The 24,851-nt window shown below is 42.3% G+C and overlaps 3 protein-coding genes across 3 annotated transcripts; all 3 read left to right on the top strand.

Annotated features, from left to right (window-relative positions):
- Positions 1–12,263: 12,263 nt before the first annotated feature.
- On the top strand, positions 12,264–13,142 carry Krtap17-1 (keratin associated protein 17-1). The gene has a single exon (XM_020155576.2). It carries the CDS (start codon positions 12,393–12,395, stop codon positions 12,723–12,725), a length of 333 nt encoding a protein of 110 aa, XP_020011165.1. The 5' UTR covers positions 12,264–12,392; the 3' UTR covers positions 12,726–13,142.
- Positions 13,143–17,569: 4,427 nt separating this feature from the next.
- Positions 17,570–19,535, top strand: Krtap16-1 (keratin associated protein 16-1). The gene has a single exon (XM_020155573.2). It carries the CDS (start codon positions 17,633–17,635, stop codon positions 19,106–19,108), a length of 1,476 nt encoding a protein of 491 aa, XP_020011162.2. The 5' UTR covers positions 17,570–17,632; the 3' UTR covers positions 19,109–19,535.
- Positions 19,536–23,102: 3,567 nt separating this feature from the next.
- On the top strand, positions 23,103–24,618 carry Krtap29-1 (keratin associated like protein 29-1). The gene has a single exon (XM_020155574.2). It carries the CDS (start codon positions 23,160–23,162, stop codon positions 24,174–24,176), a length of 1,017 nt encoding a protein of 338 aa, XP_020011163.1. The 5' UTR covers positions 23,103–23,159; the 3' UTR covers positions 24,177–24,618.
- Positions 24,619–24,851: the final 233 nt, after the last annotated feature.

Below are 24,851 nucleotides of genomic sequence, written 5' to 3'. Positions count from 1 at the left end.
AATTAGCAAAAGGAAAGAAATAATAAAATAATAAAAATAAGAGATGAAATCAATGAGATAAAGACCCAAAAGAAAAATAAATTATACAAACAAATCAACAAAACAAATAGTTGGTTCTTCAAAAAGATAAATAAGATTGATAAACCCTAGTCAATCTGACTAGAAGGAGGAGGGAGGAAATTTTTTTTTTTTTGGTGGTACTGGGGTTTGAACTCTGGGCTTCATGCTTGCTAGGTAGGTATTCTACCACTTGAGCTACTCCACCAGCTGCAAAGGATGAGGGAAAAGATCTAAATTAATAAAATTAGAGATGGAAAAGGAGTGATAACAACAAATACTAATGAAATCCAGAGGATCATTAGGAAATACTTTGAAAACCTACACTCAAAGTGTAAAATCTAGAAGAAATGAATACTTTACTAGATTTATTTGGCCAACCAAAATTGAACCAAGAGGATAAAAACCACTGAAATAGATCTATAACAAGTAATGAAATCGAAGCAGTAACAGAGTCTTCCAACAATGAAAAGTCCAGGACCTGATGGATTCACTGTTGACTTCTAACAGACCTTTGAAGATGAACTAGTGCCAACACTCTTCATGAAATAGAAAGGAAAGGAACACTACCAAACTCATTCTATGATGCCTGTGCTATGCTTATCCCAAACTGGACCGGGACATGACAAAAAAAGAATTACAGGTCAATCTCTTTAATGAACAAAGATGCAAAAATTCTTAATGAAATACTGGCAAACCAAATTCAATAACGCATCAAAAATATCATACACCATGAACAAATTAGTTTAATTCCAGGGATGCAGGGATGGTTCAAAATACACAAATCAGTAAATATAGCATATTAAAAGATGCAAAGATAAACATCACATGATCATCTCAATAGATGCAGAAAAAGCTTTTGGCAAAATTTAACATCCTTTCATGATAAAAGCTCTGAAGAAATTAGGAATAGAAGGAATGTACCTCAACATGATAAAGGCAAACCTATAGCCAACATCATACTAAATGGGGAAAAACTGAAACCATTTCCTCTAATGTCAGGAATGAGACAAGGGTGTTCACTCTCTCCATTCTTGTTCAACATAGTTTTGGTGTTCCTGGCCAGAGCAGTATGACAGGAGGAAGAAATAAAAAGAATTCAAATAGGGAAGGAAGAAGTCAAATTATCCCTGTTTGCAGATGATATGATCTAATACCTAAAAGACCCTGAAAATGCCACCAAAAAACTCTTAGACATCATAAACAGTTTTAGTAAAGCATCAGGATAGAAAATCAATATAGAAAAATCAGTAGCTTTTCTATATACCAACAATGAACAAACTGAGAAAGAATTTAGGAAAACAATTCCATTTACAATAGCCTAAAAAATACCTAGGAATAAATGAACAAAAGAAGTGAAGGACTTCTACAATGACAACTATAAATCACTGAAGAAAGAAATTGAAAAAGACATCAGACTATGGAAAGACCTCCCATGCTCATGGGTCAGCAGAATTAAGACCGTGAAAATGGCTATACTACTAAAAGAAATCTACATGTTCAATGGAATCTCCATCAAAATTCCAATGACATTCCTCACAAAGATAAAAAATCAGTCCTAAAATTCATGTGGAAGCACAAAAAACCTTGAACATCCAAGGTGATAGTGAACAAAAAGAGCTATGCTAGAGGTATCACAATACCTGACTGCAAACTATACTACAGGGTCATAGCAATAAAAACAGACACAAAGATGAGTGGAACAAAAGACCCAGACATAAATCCATGCAAATATACCATTTGATTTTTGACAAAGGAGCTCAAAACATCTGGTGAAGAAAGGACAGTCTCTTTAACAAATGGTGCTGGGAAATTGGATATCTGCATGTAGAAAGAGTGGATTCCTGACTTTCACCCTGTACTAATATCAATTCAAAGTGGATCAAAGACCTTAATGTAAAGCCTGAAACTTTGAAACTACTACAGGAAAGAAAAGAGAGGACATTGGAACATATAGGGATAGGCAATAACTTTCTGAATAGAACACCAATAGCTCAGCAATTAAGAGGAAGGATTGACAAACAAGACTACACGAAACTAAAAGTCTTCTGTATAGCAAAAGTCATAGTCGTCAGACTGAAGAAACAACCCATAGAATGGGAGAAAAATTTTGACAAGGGATTAATAACCAGAATTTATAGGGAGCTCAAAAGAACTACACTCCCAAATAATCAATGACCCAATGAAGAAATGGGCAAATGAATTGAACAGAACTTTTTCAAAGGAAGAAGTCCAAATGGCCAATAAATACATGAAGAAATGCTCAACATCCCTGGCCATTATGCAAATCAAAACCACGTTAAGATTTCACCTCACTCCAGGAACCATGGCTATCATGGAGAACACAACTAACAACAAATGTTGGGAGGGTGCAGGGAAAAAGGAGCCCTCATACAGTGTTAGTGGGAATGCAAATGAGTACAACCACCATGAAAAACAGTATGGAAGCTTCTCAAAAAATTAAAATCAGAACTATGATATGCTCCAGCATGATGCCATACCTGGGCATGTATCTGAAGGAATGTATCTCAGGTTACAATAAAGACATTTGCACATCTATGTTTATTGCAGTACTATTCACAATAACCAAGCTACATGAACAGTCTCCATGACCTACAGCTGATGAATGGATCAAGGAAAACAAATATACCACACTATGGCTGGTTATTATTCATCCATAAAGAAGAATATTATGTTGTTTGCAGGTTAATGGATGAAACTGAAAGCCAAGATCAGAAAGACGAAGGTCCATGTTTTCTTTCATATGTGGAAGATAAGTCCAAAAGATAAATGTATGCACAAATGCAAGCATGATCATATATATATATAAATAATCTCTCTCTATAGATCTTATCTATCTATATCTATATCTAGAACAGGTTTCCAATAGAAGACTAGGGGAGGAGAGAGAGGAAAAGAGAATGATAGTGACTAGTATTAAAATACGTGGCATCTGTGCAGGACGAAGGCACAATGAAATGGACCAAAAGCTGTTGAACAATACAGAATGGGAGGGAAAGGGGAAGGAAGAGCAATAAGACTGATTAAAGTGCGGTGTATTTACAGGTGAATACCATGGCAAAAAACTTCTGAACGATGAACATACACATGCACAGTGAAGGACGGGAATGTAAAACGGGTCTTGTTGGGGAGGGTGATACTGGGAGGGGGAGGGTGATACTGCGAGGGGGAGGGTGATACTGGGAGGGGGAGGGTGAGTGCAGAGGGTAAAGGAGAGTGAAGGTGGTGGATGTATGTTCTATACACGTATGAAGATAGTATATTGAAACCAGCCAAAATCATTTTAAGTAGGAGGGAGGGGGATGAGGGAGAAAGATGGTGGTGATGAACCTAACCAAGGTATACTGTAAGCATATATGCAAATGTCACAATGAAGCCCTTATTACATTCTAATAAAAATGTTAAAAAAGAGATTTGTACATATAAAATGAAAATTGTGTACATAAAGATGCCATAGACACAATCTAAAGGAAGTAATGATACCTGGAGACAAATGTGAATCACACAATGGAAAAGTTAATATACTTCACATAAAATAAGTTCTTGTAAATAAATTTAGAGAGAAGAATAGCTTAATAAAAAATCAGATGTAGGTAATTTCCGAAAGAAGAAATAATAGTAAGTTATATAATAAGTACACCAATAATTAAATGAGTACCAATAAATACTATGATAAACTTTATGATTGGATTAATTGATTGACAAAGATATTTTATTTTAAAATTAGTTTTTTGAGACAGTCGCACTTTGTAACCAGACTGATCTCACCTCCTACCTCAGCCTCCAAGTGCTGGGATTACAGGAACGAGCCACCATGGCCAGTCTCCCTACTGACAAAGGGATTTTCAAAAGTAATATGTAATTGGTGTCAGTGAAGGTGCTCTGAAATGGATACAAAAGGGGACACATTTTCTGGAGAGTGATATTTAAATGTTTGTTAATAGCTTAAACTATTAAGCTTGTAATTACTGAACGTCAGTAATTACATTTTTGGAATGTGTTTTAGATAGATAAAAAGAAATATATGTAAAAATCCACATTTAAAGAAATTCATTAAAAGTGTTCCACCTTTAAATGGAAAACTGGAGCCAACATAGATATCCAACAGCCTGGGGAAGGTTTACATCAAGTTGAAAACAGAAATTCTCAAATTTTCATATTTAATAATTACTATACTCATGAGCATTTCCTCAGGTTAAATATAATTATAATATTGAGTGTACAAATGAAATTACATACATGATTTCAATTGTGGGAAAATATGTGTCAATGTAAGACCTTACAGGATTCTCTTCCACAATTTCTTTAACTGTTGCTCTTTCCTCATGACTTGGGCAACCGTGGAGACTTTCCACCTTCACTATCCCCAGGGACGAGTTATTACTGCAGACATGCAGAGAGAATGGCACAAGTCAATGTTTAGTTTAGAACATTCAAAGTAGCCTTTGGTGAGGGAGGATGGTAGGTGGGGCATGACCTTCAGGTCCCCTGGATGGGGTGATGAGATGATGTGAAATTCATGGGCTGGAGAGCAAGGAGAACTCCACCAGCTTCACTGATTCCACCTGGGAAATGGTGGCGCTGAGAGTAAGAAAGAAGAATGTACATTTCAGCAGGTATCCATTGTGAACCTGCTACAGAGCCACCCACTTTAACACCAGAATGTTATCCAAGTCCCACAAAACTCAGATATCACATCCAGATAAAAGATAGGGTGGGGAGAAGTCCTGAGTGATTTCTGAGTTTACCTAGAACTGACTTTTCTTTCTTTCCCATAAGTTGCAACGAGGGTTTGAAATAGGTTTAAGCAGATTTAGAGAAAAATACAGTTAGATGTTTTTCAACTTGGGTTATAATAATATATACATAGAAATGTCACAATGAAATACCCTGTATAGATAGCTATCTTAAAGAAACAAAACTGTCATTTTTCTTTACAAAAATGGAGAATAGGAAGGCAAAACAGGTCATGTCTGGGAATTGGTACCAGTGGTAAGGGGGAGTTTATAGGAGGGTGAATAGGGTGGAAATATGTACACATGTATGAAAATGGAAAAATGTGACCTGTTGAAACTATTCCAGGAATGGGGAGTGGGGGAATAGAGGAGAATGATGGAGGGGTTGAATTCAACTATGATATATTGTAAGAACTTTTGTAAATGTCACAATGTACCCCCAGTACAACAATAATAAATAAATAAATAAATATAGGATCTCACAAGGCCACTCCAAACCATACTGAAGGCTGAGGCAAAAGAAAAGTGTGTGTCTATATGTGTGTTTTTAGGTATTTTGGAAGACCTAATTCTTTTGCTAGAAGTAGCTTTTGAAAATATTATTGATGTGTTTGCTTCCATTGAATCTAGAAAGCAAAATGATAATAAATTCTGTATGGGGTAGAAAAAAGATATTAAAGCCTCCAAAAAAATTTAGGCATTTTTATAATCAAAAACACCACCAACAATATGTGTTGGCGAGGATGTGTGGAAAAGGAACTCTCATACATTGCTGGTGGGAACGCAAGATGGTGCAACCACTCTGGAAAAAAAATTTGGAGGCTTCTTAAAAATTTAAACATAGATCTGCCATATCATACAGCAATCCCACTCCTGGGGATATACCCAAAGGAATGCGACACAGGTTACTCCAAAGGCACCTGCACACCCATGTTTATTGCAGAGCTATTCACAATAGCCAAGTTATGGAAACAACCAAGATGCCCCACTACTGATGAATGGTATTTATATACAACGTGGTATTTATACACAATGGAATTTTACTCAGCTATGAAGAAGAATTAAATCTTATCATTCACTAGTAAATGGATGGAACTGGAGAACATCATCTTAAGCGAAGTTAGCCAGGCTCGGAAAGCCAAACATAGTATGTTCTCCCTCATATGCGGTCTTTAGATCTAAGGCAAATACAGCAATGTTGTTGGACTTGAGTCACATGACAAGGGGAGAACATATACAGGAGGTACGGGGTTAGATAGAAAACCCCAAACATGAAAGCATTTGATGTCCCCACTCCAGAGGAATTAATACAGAAACCTTAAAGTGACAGAGGTCAACATGAGAAGGGGATCAGGAACCAGTGTAAAGATCAGTTTGAGATGAATCAACCTGGGTTGTAACACATTTGTACATGAAAGCAATGCTAGGACTCTCTCTGTATAGCTGTCCTTATCGCAACTAGCAAAAATGCTATGTCTTTCTTATTATTGCTTATTTCTACTCTACAGAACTGGAGAAAAGCACAGAACAGGTTCTGCCTGGAAGGGAGGGGGGAGGGGGGAAGAGGGTGGGGGCGGGGCAGGAGGGAGAAATGACCCAAACAATGTATGCACATATGAATAAATGAACAAAAACAATTTAGGCATTTTTAACATACTTTAGAATATAGGCTTGGAAATTTGTACTTAACATTTATTTATATGTCTATATGTCTATTTATATTTATATCAATATTTACATGTAGTTCTTTAGAATGAAATACTGGAAGAAAAGCTAGCATGTTATGTATATATGTTGTGGGATTATAGATGATTTTTATTTTCTTCTATTTATTTATTTTTTGTATTTTCAGAAATTTCACAGCAAGCAGATATGAAATTTGTAATGTAAAATCATAATGTGAATTTTAAATATAAATGGCAACCTGAGAGAATAATAATTTAAACACAGCATCAAAGGAAAATGGCATCCTGGGAAAAATAGAACCTATAATATAGACAGCTCTTTCACTTTCTATTGACTAAAGGAATCCCATCAATCAAAGAAAAGGACCAACAACCCAAGAGAAAAATGGGCAGTTGAGATAAAAAAGATAATTTATAGGGGAGAGAGAATATAAATAGAATTTAAGAAGATGATATATATGACTTAACTTGTTCATAAGAATAGAAACAGACAAGTGATGACAGAGTGACCAGGGACTTTGAAGGAGTTGTCCATGATATAAAGTGGGGGCCCTCAAAGAGTCTGGTTAGGCATAATGGCACAGTCCCTGCCCCCTGCTCAGTTTTGTGGTTGGGGACCATCAACAACCTGGGGAGGCCAGGAGGCCCAGGTCCTGGTGCATCTAGGGGCAAGAATAGCAATTGCAAGATCCTTTCTCCTATCAGATTGGGAAGATCATGTTCCTGGATACACACTGCGATAGTAAGGTATGAAGAGACAGTCTCATGCATTGATGAAGGGAGTGTAAATTCATACAACCTTTATGAAGGGGGATTTGGCAACATTTATGAAAATAACAAATTCAAGAACTCATCGATCCAGCAAGTTCTCTTCTAAGAGTTTATGATGGGGAAGATATGTGTAAAATGACAGCTATTCACTGCCCCTTGGTTATAGTAGGAAATACTAGGCATATTAGGGGCAACTTAAAAGCCCTTCAATGGAGAATTGGTTAAATATAAATTACTAGTACAATTCAATGCTATGAAGAACTTTATGCACTGATATGAATAAGGGATGGGGGTTGGGGACCAGCATTAATAGCAGTGTGTATAGTTCTCTACTGAAATGCACAGCTCAGTTCTTTCTGGCCATGGTGTGACGTCAAAATGGCTTCTGATGTTCTGCAACCTGTGTGGGCCTGTCCCCTGTACAGCTGATGCTCACCAGCACTGCAGCCTGAGGGCCCAGCTTGCTTCTCCCAGCGGGTGCTTCCACCAACCAGGTAGGTGAAAAGAAAAGATGAATGAGTCAAGTTCCAGGTCCAGTCAGCCCTTGGTCACCTGAGAGGAAAAGGACTTCAGGTGGGGATGACAAGAAACCTGCTGAAAGGCCAACACCTAACAGAATTCTGGGCTCGCCAAAGAGAAACAAATACTAGGTGCTGCCTGGAAATACAGGCAGTGGCAACTGGCCTGTATTTGCTGTCTCACTGCAGAAGCAGGTTCCTTGTGGGACTGGACAATTTGCATTGTTTTCCCTGTTCTACCCCTTCTCCCAGGCCCACATGTCACCACTGCCTCCTGGCCCACTACCTACTGTGTCCCACCTTCCTCCTGTCCACTGCCCCACAGAACAACCAGCAGCCCAGGGCCTTCTAGGTCTGTTATCATGACCCCTCTTGCATACTTGCCTTCCCGCATTCTGTGTTTGATGTATATCCATTCCCTTAGCTTAGGGACATTATTCTTTGGGGTCTTGGTTTGAAGCCTTCTCTATTCCTCCATTCTCCTCTTTGGCATCCCATAAAGGACCAAGGCTCCCTTGGCTTAAAAGGGGCTTAAGAGGACAGCCATGGGCATGCATACCTGTGATCCCAGCTACTTGGGAGCTGGAGATAGGAGGATCTCAGCCAGAAACCAGCTCAGGCAAAAGTTAGCAAGACCCTACCTCAAAAAAAAAAATTGGGCTGGGACAAGGAGCTGGAGGCCCATCTCATTCTGACAGGCCCATTCCTCTGAACTGGCAGCAGCAGCTGTGACCAATGGAGGGATACTTGGTCCTATGGCCCCGGCCAACCTGTGTCTGTTACTAGGTGAGCTCACTCCACTTTTATTCTTTTCCTAGTTCCTGCCTTAGGCAGATAGCCCCCTTTTGGGGTACAAGAAGGCAGGAGGGGGTTGAGTCCCTTACCTCTCCTCGCAGAGGCCCCAGCCCATTTTGCCTTCACCTGGGAGCTGAGTAAAAGCTGTTGCAGTGATAGAGATGTTGAATCCCCTTTTGTCCAGGTGAGGTTCAGGGGCTCAGGTTCCTTGTGAACACCTAAAGTGGGCAGAGTTTGCTCACTCAATCCTACTGGCTTCCCCTCCAGACCTGTTTCTCTCTTTCTCAAAAAGACACTAAAAACAAGCAGCCATCCTGATCACTGCTACCACTCCAACTCCCCACCTCCAGTGCCCCCATCCAAGGTCTGGTTCTGTCTTTCCTCTGATCACAAATTACCTCTGAACATTTGTGCTGGTTTTTTGTTCAATGCTTCATTCTTAGACATCTGTCACTGCAGATGCTACCTGTACCACGTGTACATCCTCATCACTTCCCCCTTTTCTGTTCCATTCTCTTCTCAAGACAGTCTTCATAGGTATGGGAGGCTGGAGTACAGAGGCTGAATGACCCCAGTCACAGAGAAGTGGGACCCTGCCCCTAGGATGCTGCAGCAGAGGGAGGGGGGTGTCCCATGTTGACTGTTGAGATTCACCTTCTCTCCTGTTCTGTGGTGCAGAGTAGCTATTATTTGTTCCAGGCTGGAGATCCCCATCTGTTTTTCTATTTGCATTTTAAAAATCCTTTTTCTGGGAAAAATCAGTTATATATACTTGCTACCATTCAGTAATGAACAAAAATATAACTATAGGTATGTATTTTCTTGTGTATTTATAACAGCTAATGTTTATCAAACTACACGCGGCCAATCATTGTTCTATGTATTCTGTATGTATATATGTCCACTCACTTAATCACAACAGCTCTATGATATTGGTACTATTATTATCATAACTTCCAGTTTATAGATAAGGAAGTAGGAGCACAGAGGGGCCAAATAATTCTGGGATCAGAGGGGGGGGAGGTGAGAGGAACGAGCACTGAATTATGGGATAGGAAGATGAAGAAGACTGTTCCTTGCATCCTTTTTCTTATCTTTTATCCTGTGTATTAGTTTATTGTTGTTAGAATAAAATATCTGAAACTGGGTAACCATATAAAGAGATGTTTACTTAGCTCAAGTTCAAGGGCATGATGCCAGAGTCAGCTCAGCAATGGTGAAGGCCTCCAGGTGGAACAGCATCAGAAATGACAGGAGGACTTGTGAGAGGGGAGATTCCATTGCCAGAAGGAAGTCAGAGGGCAATTCATATTTCAGGCTTAGGCTTTTGATAAGAACTAGCTCTGGACAGAATCCTCCAGGAGACTAGCGTTTCCTTCTGAGGGCAGTGCCCCATGACTCTCATGAGGACCTCTCATGAGACCTCACTTCTTAAAGGTCCCATTGTTAGTCTCTAAGGAAGGCAGGCACTTTTAGGAGTGAACTCCTGCACCTTCTGAGTTATCTTTTCAGCTAAGACTTTTCAGGGGAAACTGTTAGAGAACCAGCCAAAGTCACTGAGCCACGATGACTTATTCTTTTAGGTGACCTTGAGTAAACTCTGCTCATTATAATATTGAACTGAGCACCCCCAGAAACCGTAATATCCACCATCTTTTCCTTTCAAACATGTGCTCTATGACCTGAACTGAGCACGCTCAGACATGTCCTGGCTGGCATCTTCTCTTATTGAGCATGATACTCTGATTTTCAGCTTTTTATCCCCAGGAATGTATCTGTCATCTTTCCTTCTTGAGCTATGACCTTAAACTGAGCATACTCAGAAATGCACACCTTGAACTGAGCATGCTTAGGAATGTGCCACCACTAATGTGCTTTCCTGCATGAATATGTATAGGCTCCCTGAATAAAATCCCCATGCTTCCTTTCCTTGGGGAAGATCATTGCTATAGAAATAACCCCAGTGCTCTCCTTACCTGCCACATGTAATAAACCTTTCTTCACTCTTTTTACCACCTGTCTGTGTTTCCTGGTTTTATACTTGCTAAGATGCAAATCCAATGTGTTTGGTGACACCACACTGAAGACCAAGCTCCCAACCCCTGAGCCCTTGGGAGACACACACAAACCTTGTCCAAACCGTAGCACCCTATGATTGCATTCCCTATCGAGAAAAAGATGTCTCTTTTGTGGACATATCTGCATTGTACCCTCCAGAGGTGCCCATCTGCGGACATGATATTGTGTAAGGAACACTGGATCAGCAAAGAGAACATTTGGTTATGGTCTAATATGTCCTCTCTGGGCCTTCGTATCGTCATTGGTAAACTACAACTGCTTGGTGGGGGGATGGTCAATTTGATGGTCCTTAGAAACTTTAAACTTTAAACTATGCAGCTCCCAGAGTGCTCATGAGCACATATTCTGGTTTAACAAGGGACTTATTCAGAAAAATTTGTATTTTTTCAAAAGCCACCGCTTATAGCAATTCTGATGTAAAATTAGGTTTAGAAACTTTGGCCCAGATGATCATTCAGGAGTTCTTCCCAATGTTCTCTAAAAATTCCACATCTGCAAGTAAGTGCTGGTTGTTTTACTGGATCCAAGTAACCCATTGGTCATTCACTTGCCCATTTCCTCAATCTTTTTATCCCATCTCACAAGGAAAGGGGACACAAGAGGAGCGGCATGTCCTTGGATCTAGATTTCCATCCACATCTCACCTTCCATTCCCCCACCTTCACCACTATTGGGTGTTGTATTCAAGAGGGCTGAGCCTGTTAACATTCTAAGAGGATAACAAGGTACAAAGGCTCAAAATGCAGACAGAAATTTTGACTTTTCTCAGAATTTACATATGGACCTTAATCTTCTTTAGTCTCTTTCCAAAGGCATTTTATTAATTGAGATGACATTCTGGAGCTCTTAAAAAATATACACCATTCCCATTTTAATTCAATGTTTTGCATGTTCAGAGATCATTTCCTTCCCTCCCTCTCTCCCCCTTTCTTCCTCCCTCATCTCCTTCTTCCATCAGACAACAGCCTGGGGGTGGAAGTAGTAGATACTGACCACTATTCTTCCTGCCCACTTAGAGAGAAGTGTGAGTTTTCTGTTCACCATGCAGCCGAGAGAGAGAATGTGGCTCCCCAACCTTTGGCAGTTTTATGATGAGTCTTTCTCCATTTCACAAGTCAGTTATTACTCGTGATTGATGCTCACCTGCCAAGCCCAAACAAATGTGCAGCACACTGCACATACCACACACAGACATAAATATTTGCCTTGTTCACATGGCTGGGTACAGGGTGCCATTTCCACCTGGGAGAGTGCCACAGTCTCTGCCCTGGTAGGTGGAACACTGGCACCCAGCTTTTGCTGTTCTAGTTTCCTAGGACTTGCAATCATGAAGAAGGCGTCCACTGCCAAGTGGAGAAATCTTCTCTTGCCATCAGAGAAAATGTGGAAGAAGAGCTCCCATTCCAGAACAGAGTCTGTGGCCAGCTTCCCCTTCCTCTCTTCAACCTAATGACAGGTCTTTTCCCAGATGTATTTTTACCCTCTGGACAAATAGCAGTTGGGCCGAGTGGGGCTTTTTATGAGTTGAGGTACTCAGGGCTGAAAAATAAACAGCCAGTTAATGAGACGTTCTTATGGAAACTGGCATAAATAATAACAAAGCAAACATCCTGTGTCTTGTGCCAACACCCCTGGGTAAGGGGATATAAAAGCTGCTGTCCTGCCGGCTACCGTCAGACTTGGGGGAACTTCGGCCGCGTTACTGACCTGCGACCTGACCGGCTGGGACCATGGGGGACTGCTTCAACTGCTGCGCCCAGGACCAAGGCTGCTGCAGTGAGGATTGCTGCTGCCAGCCCAATGGCTGCTGCCAGCCCAATGGCTGCTGTGGCTGCTGCGGCTGCTGTGCTGCCTGCTGTGCCTGCTGCAGTAACACCACTGATTGTGGAGGAGGAGGAGGCTGCTGCGGGGGCTGCCAGGGCTGCGGGGGCGCCGGGGGATCCGGGGGCTGCTGTGGAGGCGGCTGCTGTGGCCCCTGTTGTGGCAACAACGGGTGCTGCGGCAACAACGGGTGCTGCGGCCCTGTGTGCTGCCAGCCCGCACCGGTATGCGACACCAAATGAAGACCTCTCTTTGGACGGCCGAGGCTCTGTAGGGGAAGCCTCTCCCTGTTTCAGTTGGAGACCCTCAGATTTCCAGAACTTCCTCCACCCCCCAAGACAGTGTCCTACCTCTCATGTTATTTGGAGAGGAAGGCTTGTTTTCCATCGCCTGCCCTGGTGTTTCAAGGCACTGAGAACAAGCAGGCACCCATTTCCTGGAGAGAAATTAAAGCTGGGGTCGGGGGGGCAATGAAGTGATCCCCAAGTTCGAAGGGTGAGTCCCCATGGCTTTATTTGCATGAAGTGAAATGCCTTGTCACCATAAGGCATCCTGTTATTCAAGTGTCTTTGCGACTGACCTCCTCCCCAGCTTTCTGCTGCTTTTGAAACTTTGTTAATAAACCTCTTAATAAATTCGAGCGTGCTGGCATACCCTAATCAGTCCTCCTGCCTCTTCCTTCACTCTTCCCTTGGGACTAGGTTAGGAAAATGTACTCTGGCATCCACACCAGGGTTTGTTTTTGCAATGCAGCAGAATCACCAGGGGGGCTTTAATTAAAACTGGAGATTCTAGCCCCCTCCCAGAATCTGCAAGGATATAGCCTGGGGATCTGTGTTTTTAATCAAGAGTCTCAGATAATTCTTTGCATTGAGGTTTGAGACTAAATGGAGGCTTCTGTGAGCTGCGTGAGATTCACTTGTGGAGACTTTGAAGAATACAAATCCCTGGGTTTCACCATTTGTCCTGTATTCATTGGTTCTACACCATAGGGTGCTCCAGGACCTAACTTTTTTTTTAAAAGCTCATGGCAAATGGTGAGGCTGGCCAAATTTAATCTTGATCAAGGAGTCTGACTTTCTGTGTGCTACAGTTCTCATAGGACAGTTCTGCAAGAGGCTTCAGGCTTGGTCAGAACTTTCTGGCAGTCAGGGGAGGAGGCTTTGGTTAAACAAGCTTGGTTCTGAATGGCAGGGATTCCTGTGGCCAGGCTGTGTCAATGCACAGGTTTTAGGGCAGTTCTGGCCAGTCCAGTTACTTCCTCCAGCCTTATGTTCTGCTTGGGGGAAGGCAGTGAGTACACATCTGTTAGGCAGGGCCTGACCCAGGTGTGTGACCCAGCTGGGAAGTTAGAATTCAAAAGGTAGTTGATTCCTTCTCTTGCTGAAAGTGGCTTCAGGCACAAGTGAATAAAAGTAATTATGCTCTTGCCCTGGGAGACCACCATTTACTTTTACTCCTACAAAGCAAATGTTCATTTGGCAAACAGATAAGCAAAAATATTTTTTTTCTAATATAAGCATATCAATGATTCCTAAAAATATGAAAATATAGAAGACTATGAAGAAGAAACTACAGACTCTTGAATGCTCAGTGTTTATTACTGATATATATCTTTCCAGAGACTTCTTTTTTTGGGTGAGACTGGGATTTGAATTCAGGGTTTCAACCTTGCGAAGCAGGTGCTCTACTGCTTGAGCCACATCTCCAGTCTGGTTATTTTAGAGGCAGGGTCTTTCAAGCTATTTGCCCAGGCTAGTCTCTAACTGAGATCCTCCCAATCTCAACCGCCCAAGTAGCTAAGATTACACATGTGAGCCGTTGGTGCCTGGCTCTTTCCAGAATCTTTTGCAAGCATATTTACAAATGAATTTGAGATTATTCTACTTTTACTTTTTTGCATTTAAATTTTTTTCTCTTTTATTTTTTATAAATCAATTTTATTGAGCTATAATTTATATATAATAAATTGTACAATTTGATGAGATCTGACAATTGTTTTTACTATAACTTATGTTACCACCACTGCACTCAATGCATGGAACTTTCTATCATTCTCCCAAATTCTCCACTTCCCTTTTGCATTAATTCCCTAACCCCAGCCCCTACCAATTATCAGTCTACTTTTTATGTCACTAGAAGCATTACTATTTCTTTATTTTTTCCTAAAAAAGAAATCATACAATGTGAACACTTTTTTTTACTTAATGTGACATTTCCATATTTATTCATGTTGTCGTAGCATCAATAGTTTATTCCTTTTTGTTGAGAAGTATTCCATTGTATGGTTAAACTACATTAAAATGGTTTCACCCATTGATGGATATTTGGGTTGTTTCAAGTTTTTGACTATTATGAATAAAGCTTCTGTGAACAGTCATGTACAAGCGAACACACATTTTCTTTATTTTGGGTAAATAACTGGAAGTTAGTTGGATTGCTAGGTGAATGGTAAATGAATGTTTAACTATGTAAGAAAGTACCAAATTGTGCTCACAGTGCTTTTAATTTTTGGTTTTATTTAAATATCCATTGGTGTTAGTATAATGTGCTTTTGGAGAAAATGTGAGACTTGACTCTGCCCTGGTTTAGTTTCAGACTCTATTATTTTAAGTGATTTTTGCACTGATTGGAATTGGCTTCCTAGGAATTGACTTTTTAATCCTCAGAACAAACCCACAGCTAGACAGGCGCATTGTTAGTGGGACAAACCTGCTAAGAGGTCTTCATTGAGTAGTTGTGATTCAGAGCAGCCATTATCCTATTGCTCATGGTCGTGTTGCCCAGATGCATGAGTAGAGGTAGTGATTTCTTGGAACTACCAACAACGGTTGCCCTTAGTTATCCACAGAGGTTCTCATTTGTTCATTCAATAAATATTAATTGTGCTCCTCCTATGTATCAAACACTGCTCTGGGTGCTGGCTGAAGATCAGTGAATGGACAAAGTCCTTGCCTTTATGGTTCCTGTATGATGTTAAGGAGTGATAGTGACAAGAGCTACAAAGAAGAATCAAATAGAAATGGCTTACAAAGTTAGAAGAGCTGATATTTCATTCAGCAGGGAAGAATTCTTTGAGGAAACGACTCTCCAGAAATGCTTTGTTGGTTTCTCAACAGAGAGTTTATGAGGGATTTGGTGAGGGAAGATCCATCTCCATCTGGAATTCCATCCCAGGTTTAGTTGAGGAAGAGAAGTAGATGGAGAGGAAAGGTGTCAGAAATGGCAGGGAGCTGTCAAGCTCTGCCTTACTCTCTGCATAGCTGTCCAAAAGTTCTTTCTCCCACTGCTTGGGTGCCATCTTTTTTCAACACTAAGATTTGAAGACTTTTACTTTTTTAAAAGCTCTCATATTTCCTTAACTCAAAAGCACTACCAGGTTCCAGTTGTCACAATGAAGCTTTGGGATAATTGCTCCAATCCCTTGATGGTTTCCCTGCCTGGAGATTCGCCTCCTTCTTCCCTTCTCCATAGCCAGGGAAATCTTTCCAAAGAGCAAACCTGATCAAATTCCTTCCCTGCTTAAGCCTCTAGGTGCCACTTTAAAATCCAACTTCTTACTCATGTTCCACAAGGCATTTCATCCTGGCTGTGTTGAACTATTTGCTCCTCCCAAGTGTATCCTGCTCTTGTGTCCTTGGTTTCCACAGCTTGTCCTTTTCCTGTCCTTACCACTCTTCCATCCTTTTCCCTTGAGGATTCAACTCAGTCATCATAGTACTTGAGAAGTGGTGGAGAAGTTTTCCTAACTTCTCCACCACTGTTAGTTTCTCTCCTGGTGCCCCTAAAGCACCCATGCATCCCTCTGATACAGCATGTGTAATGACGTACCACAATTGCATATGGATATGTAAATCTCTTTTCTAAACTTGTGCTCCTTGTGGCTGAAATTACAGCACATTCTTTTTGTATCTTGCACACAGAACCCAGTGTTGGCTAAGTTGAATGGTGAATGGTTGCACTTCATTAATGGAAGAAGGGAGGGATGAATGGATGGCACAATGACTCAGTCTTTCCAAGGGACAGCCTGTCTTTTGCACTGATGATGAAAACACATAGTAGAGACAAGATAAGCCCTATCTTGAGCAAGAACATCAAATTTTTGTGTTTGAAAACCCAGGGTTTATTTCTCACCTTATCTGTCCTTCCATCTTGGAGGCATCTTTCTTTTAGAAGCTGTCAAAATCTCCAAAGGCAAGGAGGACCCTGGAGGTCTACTGAATGCTGGGGGTGGGCCTGGGTAGAAGGAAGGAAGGAGGAGAAACAAAGTGACTGGATCTAGAGCTTTCTGGGGACAGGTGAAGCTAATGGTCCAGGGTAGGGCTGCTCATGAAGCAGGATGGAAAGCAGCATCATGGGCTAAGCCCATGACATGCGACTTTGATGAAGTCTCTAAAGAAAGGTCAGTCCACACAGGTTCCTGAGGAGACAGGAGAGCAGCTCTACGTTGGGGGTGGGCTATGTATGATCTTCAGCATACTGATCCTTTGGTCCCAATTCTCCATCTGTAATGTGGAGAATAATCTCTGCCTATGGGACTGCTGATGGTTTTATATCAGATCATTACTGGAAGGTTGAAAATGAAGCCTACATGTCCCCTCCCTGACCAAATTCATTACCACTTCTCTCTACTCCTCTCTGTGTGTCTTTGTGGAGCTTATCACTGTGGGGCAGCAAGTTTGTTTACATGTTTGTCTGCCCACTATAGAGTGAGATCCATGAGAGCTGGTGAGTGGATCTGATTCATGGGGATATCCTCCGTGTCCAACCCAGTGCTTATGATGGAAGAGAAGAAGGTGGGTATTGTAAATTTTTGTCTTCTTTCCCTGTTCATGATGCTAGGAAATAGAGATCATCCAGTGTGCAGGTGAGGATGCTTATTTCAAGACTACTTGTAGCTTTGAGTCCAAATTTAGCAAGTCAATAAATAAGCATGTTCTTTATGGGTAGATAAATAACATCTAGATCAACAAACATTGATATAATAAGATGTTTCTCTGCAAATTGGCCCAAACAGTAACAAGGAAAAGATGCAGAGGCCCAAAACAGCACGCACCAGTGAAGGGGTATAAAAGTGAGGGCCTTGGAGAGTTATCACAGTCAGGCAGCTACCTCTCAGCACTCACAAGGAAGCAGAGACACCTCCACCATGTCTGGCAGCTGCTGCTCTAGGAAATGTCCCTCCCTGCCAGCCATCTCTCTCTGCTCCACCGATGTGAGCTGCGGAGGACCCATCTACTTGCCCAGTTCCTGCCAAAGCCAGACATGGCAGCTGGTGACTTGTGAAGATAGCTGTGGGTCATCTGGCTGTGGTTCACAAAGCTGTCAGCCTTCTTGTTCTGCAAGCAGTTGTTGTCAACCTGTGTGCTGTGAGCCCACCGTTTGTGAGCCTTCCTGTTCTGCAAGCAGCTGTGCTCAACCCGTGTGCCTGGAGGCCACCATTTGTGAGCCTTCCTGTTCCACGAGCAGTTGCTACCAGCCTGTGTGCCGTGAGACCTCTCCCTGCCAGCCAGTCCTCTGTGTGCCCACATCCTGCCAGTCTGTCCTCTGCAAACCCAGTTGCTGCCAGTCAGTCATCTGTGAGCCCAGCTGCTGTTCAACCGTTTGCACTGTACCTAGCTCCTGCCAACCAATGATCTGTGAGCCCATGGTCTGTGAGCCTGTGGTTTGTGAGCCTGTGGTCTGTGAGCCTGCTTGTTGTCAGCCAGTGTGTCCGACACCTAGTTGCTGTCCGTCTGTCTACTCTGCAGCCAATAGCTGCCAACCCATCTGCTGTGATTCCAGTCCCTGTGAGCCACCTTGCTCAGAGACCAGTGTTTGTCAGCCAGCTACCTGCATGGCTCTGGTCTGTGAGCCTGTTTGTCTCCGTCCTGTCTGCTGTGTTCCAAGCCCTTGTGAGCAACCCTCTGACTCTAGCCAAGAGTCTCCCTGCTGTGTCTCCAGTATCTGCCAACCTGTCTGCTCTGAGCCCAGCCCTTGTCCACCATCTGTCTGTGTGCCCAATCCATGTCAACCTTCCTGCTATGTAGTCAAGCGCTGTAGTTCTGTCTGTGGTGAACCTGTTTCCTGTCCATCTACTTCCTACCAACCTCTCTGCTGCCGCCCTGGGTCATCTGCTTCTGCCATCTGCCAACCAGCTTGCCCTCCTAGAACTTTCTACATATCCAGTTCCTGCAAAGAGCCTTGCAGTCCTGTTTCCTACCGCACCATTTGCCGCCCAATCTGCCGTCCCATCTGCTCAGGGCCCGTCACCTACAGGCAGCCGTACCTGACATCCATCTCTTACCGTCCTGCCTGCTACCGCTCCTGTTATTCCATCCTACGCCGCCGCCCCACCTGCTTCACTTCCTACTCCTACCGCCCAGTCTGTTCCCGCCTGCCTTGCTCTGATTCTGATGCCTGTAAGAAAGACTGCAAAAAGTCCACCTCCAGCCAATCTGATTGCGCCGACTCAACCCCCTGCAAGTCAGAGGTCTCACAGGAGACTCCCTGCCAGCCCTCTGAGGCCAAACCCACCAGTCCAACCCCCTGTGAAGCTGCAGCCCCCCAGCCTGCTGCCAGCAAACCTGCTCCCAGCAAGCCTGCTCCCAGCAAGCCTGCTCCCAGCAAGCCTGCTGACCACTGACCTGGCTTCAGCCCACCAATTCCTGCAAAGAAATCCACAAGCTAGAGAGAAACCTGGACTGTCCTCCACAAAGCTCATTGTGACTTAGCTAGACTCTTGTTCTTTCTGCACTGCCAACTGCCACCTGCCTATGCTTCAAAGAACTCATCGAAAATGTCAGTGTCCTAATGGTCCAAGTGAAGGCCTCCTGGGCACTGAGAAGGGAACATATGGGTTCTTGTCTTCTGCTGCCATTAAGCTGAGAAGAGCTGCTTTGGCACATCATTAGTCTCTTTCTTGACACAAAATGATTTCTGTCCTCACGCATGGGCTCCCTTGTAGTATGCACTTGTGATCCTTGGAGACTTCTCTGAGATTACTTAACTGTTCAATAAAAGTGGCTAAGTTGAAGTGACATGCTATTCTCCTTGCTCTTCTGTAAATGTAATAATCTCATGAGAGACTTACTTTATCTCTGAGAGCAGATTCATCCATTCATCATTCATCCATCCACCCATCCACCCACCCATCCATTCATCATCCATCCAGCCATCCATCATCCATTCATCCAGCATTATTAAATAGCTCTTAGGTAGGTGATGGGAATGTGTTAGGCTCTAGGAATGAAAGGACAAAAGTCTCAGTCCCCAGTCTCAAGGAGCTCACTCTCTGGTGGGGTGACAAATAGGCAGTGAGACAATTATTATAATCCTTTGTGCTAAGCAAAGGGCCTGTATCCTTCAGCAAAAGTAGGAATTAACTATGGACAAACAGGGAAGGAAGACCTTTCTAAGTAGGAAAAACATGCACAAATGAACAGAGCTGTGTGCAAACTGATCATTAGGTGATGCTTGGGCATGTGACCTTAGAAGAGAGGTGAGCCCTGAGGTGAGTTAGAAGACAGTGATCTGTCATGTTGGATCTGCGTGCTAGGCAGAGCTGTTTGGGTTTGGTGTGGGGCTTACGTGAAGGCATAGGGAGCAGTTTGCTGTATGCAGGGCAGGGCCTTGATGAACACTGGGTTTTGGAAAGTCTTTCTGGCATTGGTTTGGGAAACTAAATGGCAGAACATGGTCCTGGATAGAAACACTGGAAGAAGCAAATAGATTTGAGGTCCAAAGTGGGATGAAAATAACAAATAAGAGTCATAGTTAAAGTGAGGAAGGCGAATAACCTTGACTTTTTGTGGGAGAACTTTATGTTCTCTGGGTTCTCACAGACATACTTTAAATCCACTCCATACGTAATATCCTCTTACAATCTGCAAATACAGAGCCTCTTCAAAGTACTCCCTCCTATACTTAGTGCACAGAATGGAAGGTTATCTTGTCTTTAGGATGTAGCTTGAACCACCATCATAAACACAAGGGGGAATAGACGAGAGCTTCTCAACTTTGTCACTATTGCCATTTAGAATTGCTCAGTTCATTGTTGTGGGGGACATCTGGGCATTGTAGAGTGTTACACAGAATTCTTGGTTTCTACCAGTTACACATGGCCAAACATCCCCTGGAAGTACAAAAACCCTCCCATTTGAGAAGCATTAGATTAGACAATGGCAGAGAGAGGAAGTCAAAAGTGAAAATTACTCTGTATATTGGTGTAGGAGTTACTATACCAGTGGGTCATTGGTATTTATCTCTGTCTCCTTCCAGAGTTAGAAGAAGAGTTGGCCAGGGTCTTAAATCTTTGTGCAAAATACTGGACTTAGTGTTTCATGTAATTCACAGCAATTCTGTGAGGTAAGATTTCTTCTCCCCTGTTTTTTCCTCTATCTATAAGGTGAAACATCTTAAGAACAGACAAGTACCCATGAACAGACAAGTAAGTTGTGGTATATTCATACAGTAGAATATTATATGCAGTACAATGGCTATATGCAACAACATGGATGATCCTTACTAATGTTGGTTGATATAAGTGAGCCCTAGAAGACCATATGTATGTATGTATGTATGTATGCGTATATATATATGTAAGATTTAAAGGCAATGTACACACATATGTATGGGTATTCATTCATGTATATACATAAATATACACATACACACATATGTATATATAATATATATGGGGAGAGGAAAAGAGGAAGAAGAAGAAAAGGAAGAAGAAAGAGAGAGAGAGAGAGAGAGAGGGAAAGAGAGAAGGAAATGAGACCAGAATTACTTAAAGAAAAATTCATAAAAATGAATTGCTTTAAACCAATGCAGTGGTATGATGTCTAGGTATAGACTTTTTTCAGTTTGAAGCTGATGTGTTTTTCAAGCATAGTCATGTTTCTATTTTGGTTGACCTATTTGGTAATACCAGAAGTATTTCCCCTTGGGAGATGAAAAGCTTTAGGGCACAAATATTCAGGAATAAAACATCATCATGCATGGATCCCTGGAGTTCAAAAAATTCAAAAATGATCAGGTGAAGGAGGGCACAAGAAGTGATCCTTGGTGTGATAGAAAAAGCAATGGTAGAAAAAAAGGCATTTTAATGACAATGGTGAATATTTTCCAGACACTGCTCTGATTAGAAGTTTCTATTCCTGTTAAAACAAGGGCAAAGAGGCTGCCAAGAGAAAGGTATTTTATAGTTCATTCTTTGTAAAGCACCCCCCAGAATTGCCAGCATTTTCAATAACTTGTGAGGCAGGCAAAATAACTCAAGAGACAACAGCACAGTTGATGACATCTTGGTAATTTGAAGACATGAGTAATTAGCTAACATTTTCAATAGAGTAAGTTAATAGCAGAGCCAGCAATCAAGATCAGCTTTGTCTGACATTGAAAAGCATGATTTTTGTCCATTCCATTGTGAGCATTTAGCATGATTGAAGTCAGGACTATGTGGGATGCTGAAGTTGGCTGGTGATGCAGAATCAGGACAAGCCCAGAAGAAAAAAGGAGAAGGGTACAGAAAGCTGGTTATGATTTCTTCTTGAAAGCAATAGATTCAACTCTAAAACTACTTTGCAGTGGTGTCCTTGATACTACTTGTATTTATTGTACATTTTTATTTATAGAATTCATGTGCTGTTGACTCCATATTATAAATTTAATCCTATTCAATGAAATATTTATAGTTTTTAAATCAAAAGATTGTCTTTGGGTGTATTCCTAAGTAGAGATAAGTATTCCATTAGTTTGATTACAGTCATTGCAGCGGGCAGACGATCTCTAGCACAAGGCTGTGCAACTTGCTCCGAAGTCAGCAGGCTACTGTACAAATATTAGCCTCCCTCACTAGGGTAAAGTCCTCCTCCCTGACCTCCCCAAAGTTAGGAGGTCTCATAAATGGTTAAGAGAAGAAGTTTTGGGGCCAGTCAAGCAAGGTTTGAATCTTTTTTATGCTCCTTATTACATGCATAATTGTGGAAATATGATTTAAACTCTGGGTTAGTTTTGCCATTTCTGACATAGTGATGACAATTATACTTACTAATTAAGGTTATTTCAAGGATCAATGAAAACTGTAGTCAAGGGCTTAGTATATACTGTAAGTATGTACTAAACCATTGCATTGCAGTTATTACTGATAGTTCTAATGTTAAATATCTGGAAAGCCAAATGTGAAGGTTCTAGAAAGAGATATACTTCAGTGTCCTTGGGATCCACTGTCCAATTTTCTGTTCCCCAACTTTAATACCATCTCTCCCAATAGGGTCAGAGTTGCACTTCCTGAGTGAATGGCACAGAGCTGCATTCCTGGAGGAAGAGCTGGAGCTTTGGCTTGGTGGAGGCCTCTTGATGAGAGGGTAGTGAGGACAGGGCTGCTTAGTGAGGCCACAGAACAACCTGTAAAAGAGACACCTCATTCTAGAGCAGCATCAATGAATCTAAATTCAGCAAAGAAAACTTCCAGCTTAACAGACATGTTTTTTAAGTGGAAGCATCTCCCAGGCTCCTGAAGCTTTCTAATCAAATGTTTGTTTGGAAATGACTAAAAACAATAACAAGGAAAGATGCTCTAGATGGTGTCAACACCCCCTAGTGAAGGACTATAAATGCCCCCATGTATTAGATGCCTTTTAAATTCTGATAGACCGAGTTTGCAACTTTCCAGTCAGGTTAGCACCAGCGCCATGGTAGACAATAGCTCTAGCTGTTGTCCTGGAAAACTCACCACCATTCCAGCCGTGCCTACTATCTCCATATGCCCAAATGGTGGCAGCTTCCAAAAAACTATCTGTTTGCCTAGTTCCTGCCAGAGCAAGACATGGCAACTGGTTACATCCCAAGAAAACTGTTGGCCAGCCAGAAGTACCCTAAGTGGCTGTGAACCCTCTTCTTGTCAATCTACCTGCTTTCCAGAAACTTCTTGTGTGGGTTTTGTTTGCCAACCTATAAGCTCCCAGAGAGCCTGCTGTGAATCTGGCACTGGTCAGTCTTCTTGTCCAGTTGCCTCATCCCAGCTATCCTGCTTCGAATCCAGTGATTGTCAGACAAAGTGCTGTGACGCCAGTTCTTGTCAACAAAGCTCCTGCCAGGAACCTGTCTGCACATCTGGATCATGCCAGGCAGCTTGCAGCCAACCAGTCTGCTGTGATTCTAGATTCTGCCAGCCATCCTGCTCTGAGGTAACTTCTTGTGCTGAAACATCTTGCCCACCAGTCACCTGTGCAGCTAGCCCATGCCAATCAGCCTGCTGCCAAGGCAGTTCATGTCAACCCATTGGAAATGAAGGCCAGCCTTGCAAATCACTTTATTATCAACCCATCTGCTATATTTTCAAGCCTTGCCAGTCAGTTTCCTGCGAGCCATTGACTTGTGTGTTCAGTTCTTGCAGTCCTCCTTGCTGCATGCCCTCTCCTTGCCGGCCACTCCACTGCCAACCAGATCTTCCTACAGCCTTCATCTGCCAGCCTGTGGCTCACTGCCAGTCTCCTTGTTTTGTGAAGAACCTTTGCAAATCAGCCTCCTGTGGCATTGTGCTTTCTGGCCAACCATCTTGTGGCAGATCCACTTCTTGCCCCCAAAGTGACTGCAAATCCCCTTCCTGCCAACCAGCTTGCTGTGTGACAGGTGTAGGCAAATCATCCAGTGGTGGCTCCAATTGCTACCGAACAACTTCTCCCAGTCTATGCAAAGCAAGCACTTGATTGCCAACTTCCTGACAACACTGGTGTGAGCCCAGCTTCTGCAAGGCCAGGCTTCCAAGGGAGCACTCTTCACACCTCCTCCAAGGGTGTTCTGCCATCCAGAAATACCAGCCATCCTGTGGGTTCCTACTTCTGACCAAGCACAAAGGCTACCCACTCTCTAACTTTACTGGAGTCCAGCCCCACATTCTCTCCAAGAGCTGATGACAGAACTTGTCTGCCATGAAGAGGTCCTTCTTAACCAAGGATAATGTGTCAGTAAGCATAGTCTACTCTATAGTTTGCATTTCCTAATGTTGCCAATTCATTTCACATCTGCAGAGCCTTCTCTCCAGTCTTCCTTTCTTTTGATGCTGCCCAGTCTTTCAGAAGACTTCTTTGCTGTTAACTGCTAATAAAAATGTGAGTGATTCAATATAATGAATAAGACTTGCAGAGTGCTTTCGTTCCTTTCCATACACCCTTATCTGGATTTCCATTGATCACATTTGAACACAATGACTTTGAGACCTCAAAGTCAGTGGGTCTGCATTGGTAGCAGGGGTCTAGAACTTTAGATACTCAAGCTGGAAGGGAGTAAAAAGAAGCAGGTCCTTAGCTTCCAACCTTTTTAACACCAAAAGCTCTTTTGAGTTGAGTGGCCTCAGTTTTCTCATACTGAGTACACTGGGGAAA

This window comes from Castor canadensis, chromosome 11 (genome assembly GCF_047511655.1).
Source record: "Castor canadensis chromosome 11, mCasCan1.hap1v2, whole genome shotgun sequence".
Classification (NCBI taxonomy): Eukaryota; Metazoa; Chordata; class Mammalia; order Rodentia; family Castoridae; genus Castor; species Castor canadensis.
This window is presented reverse-complemented; position numbering and strand designations above follow the sequence as displayed.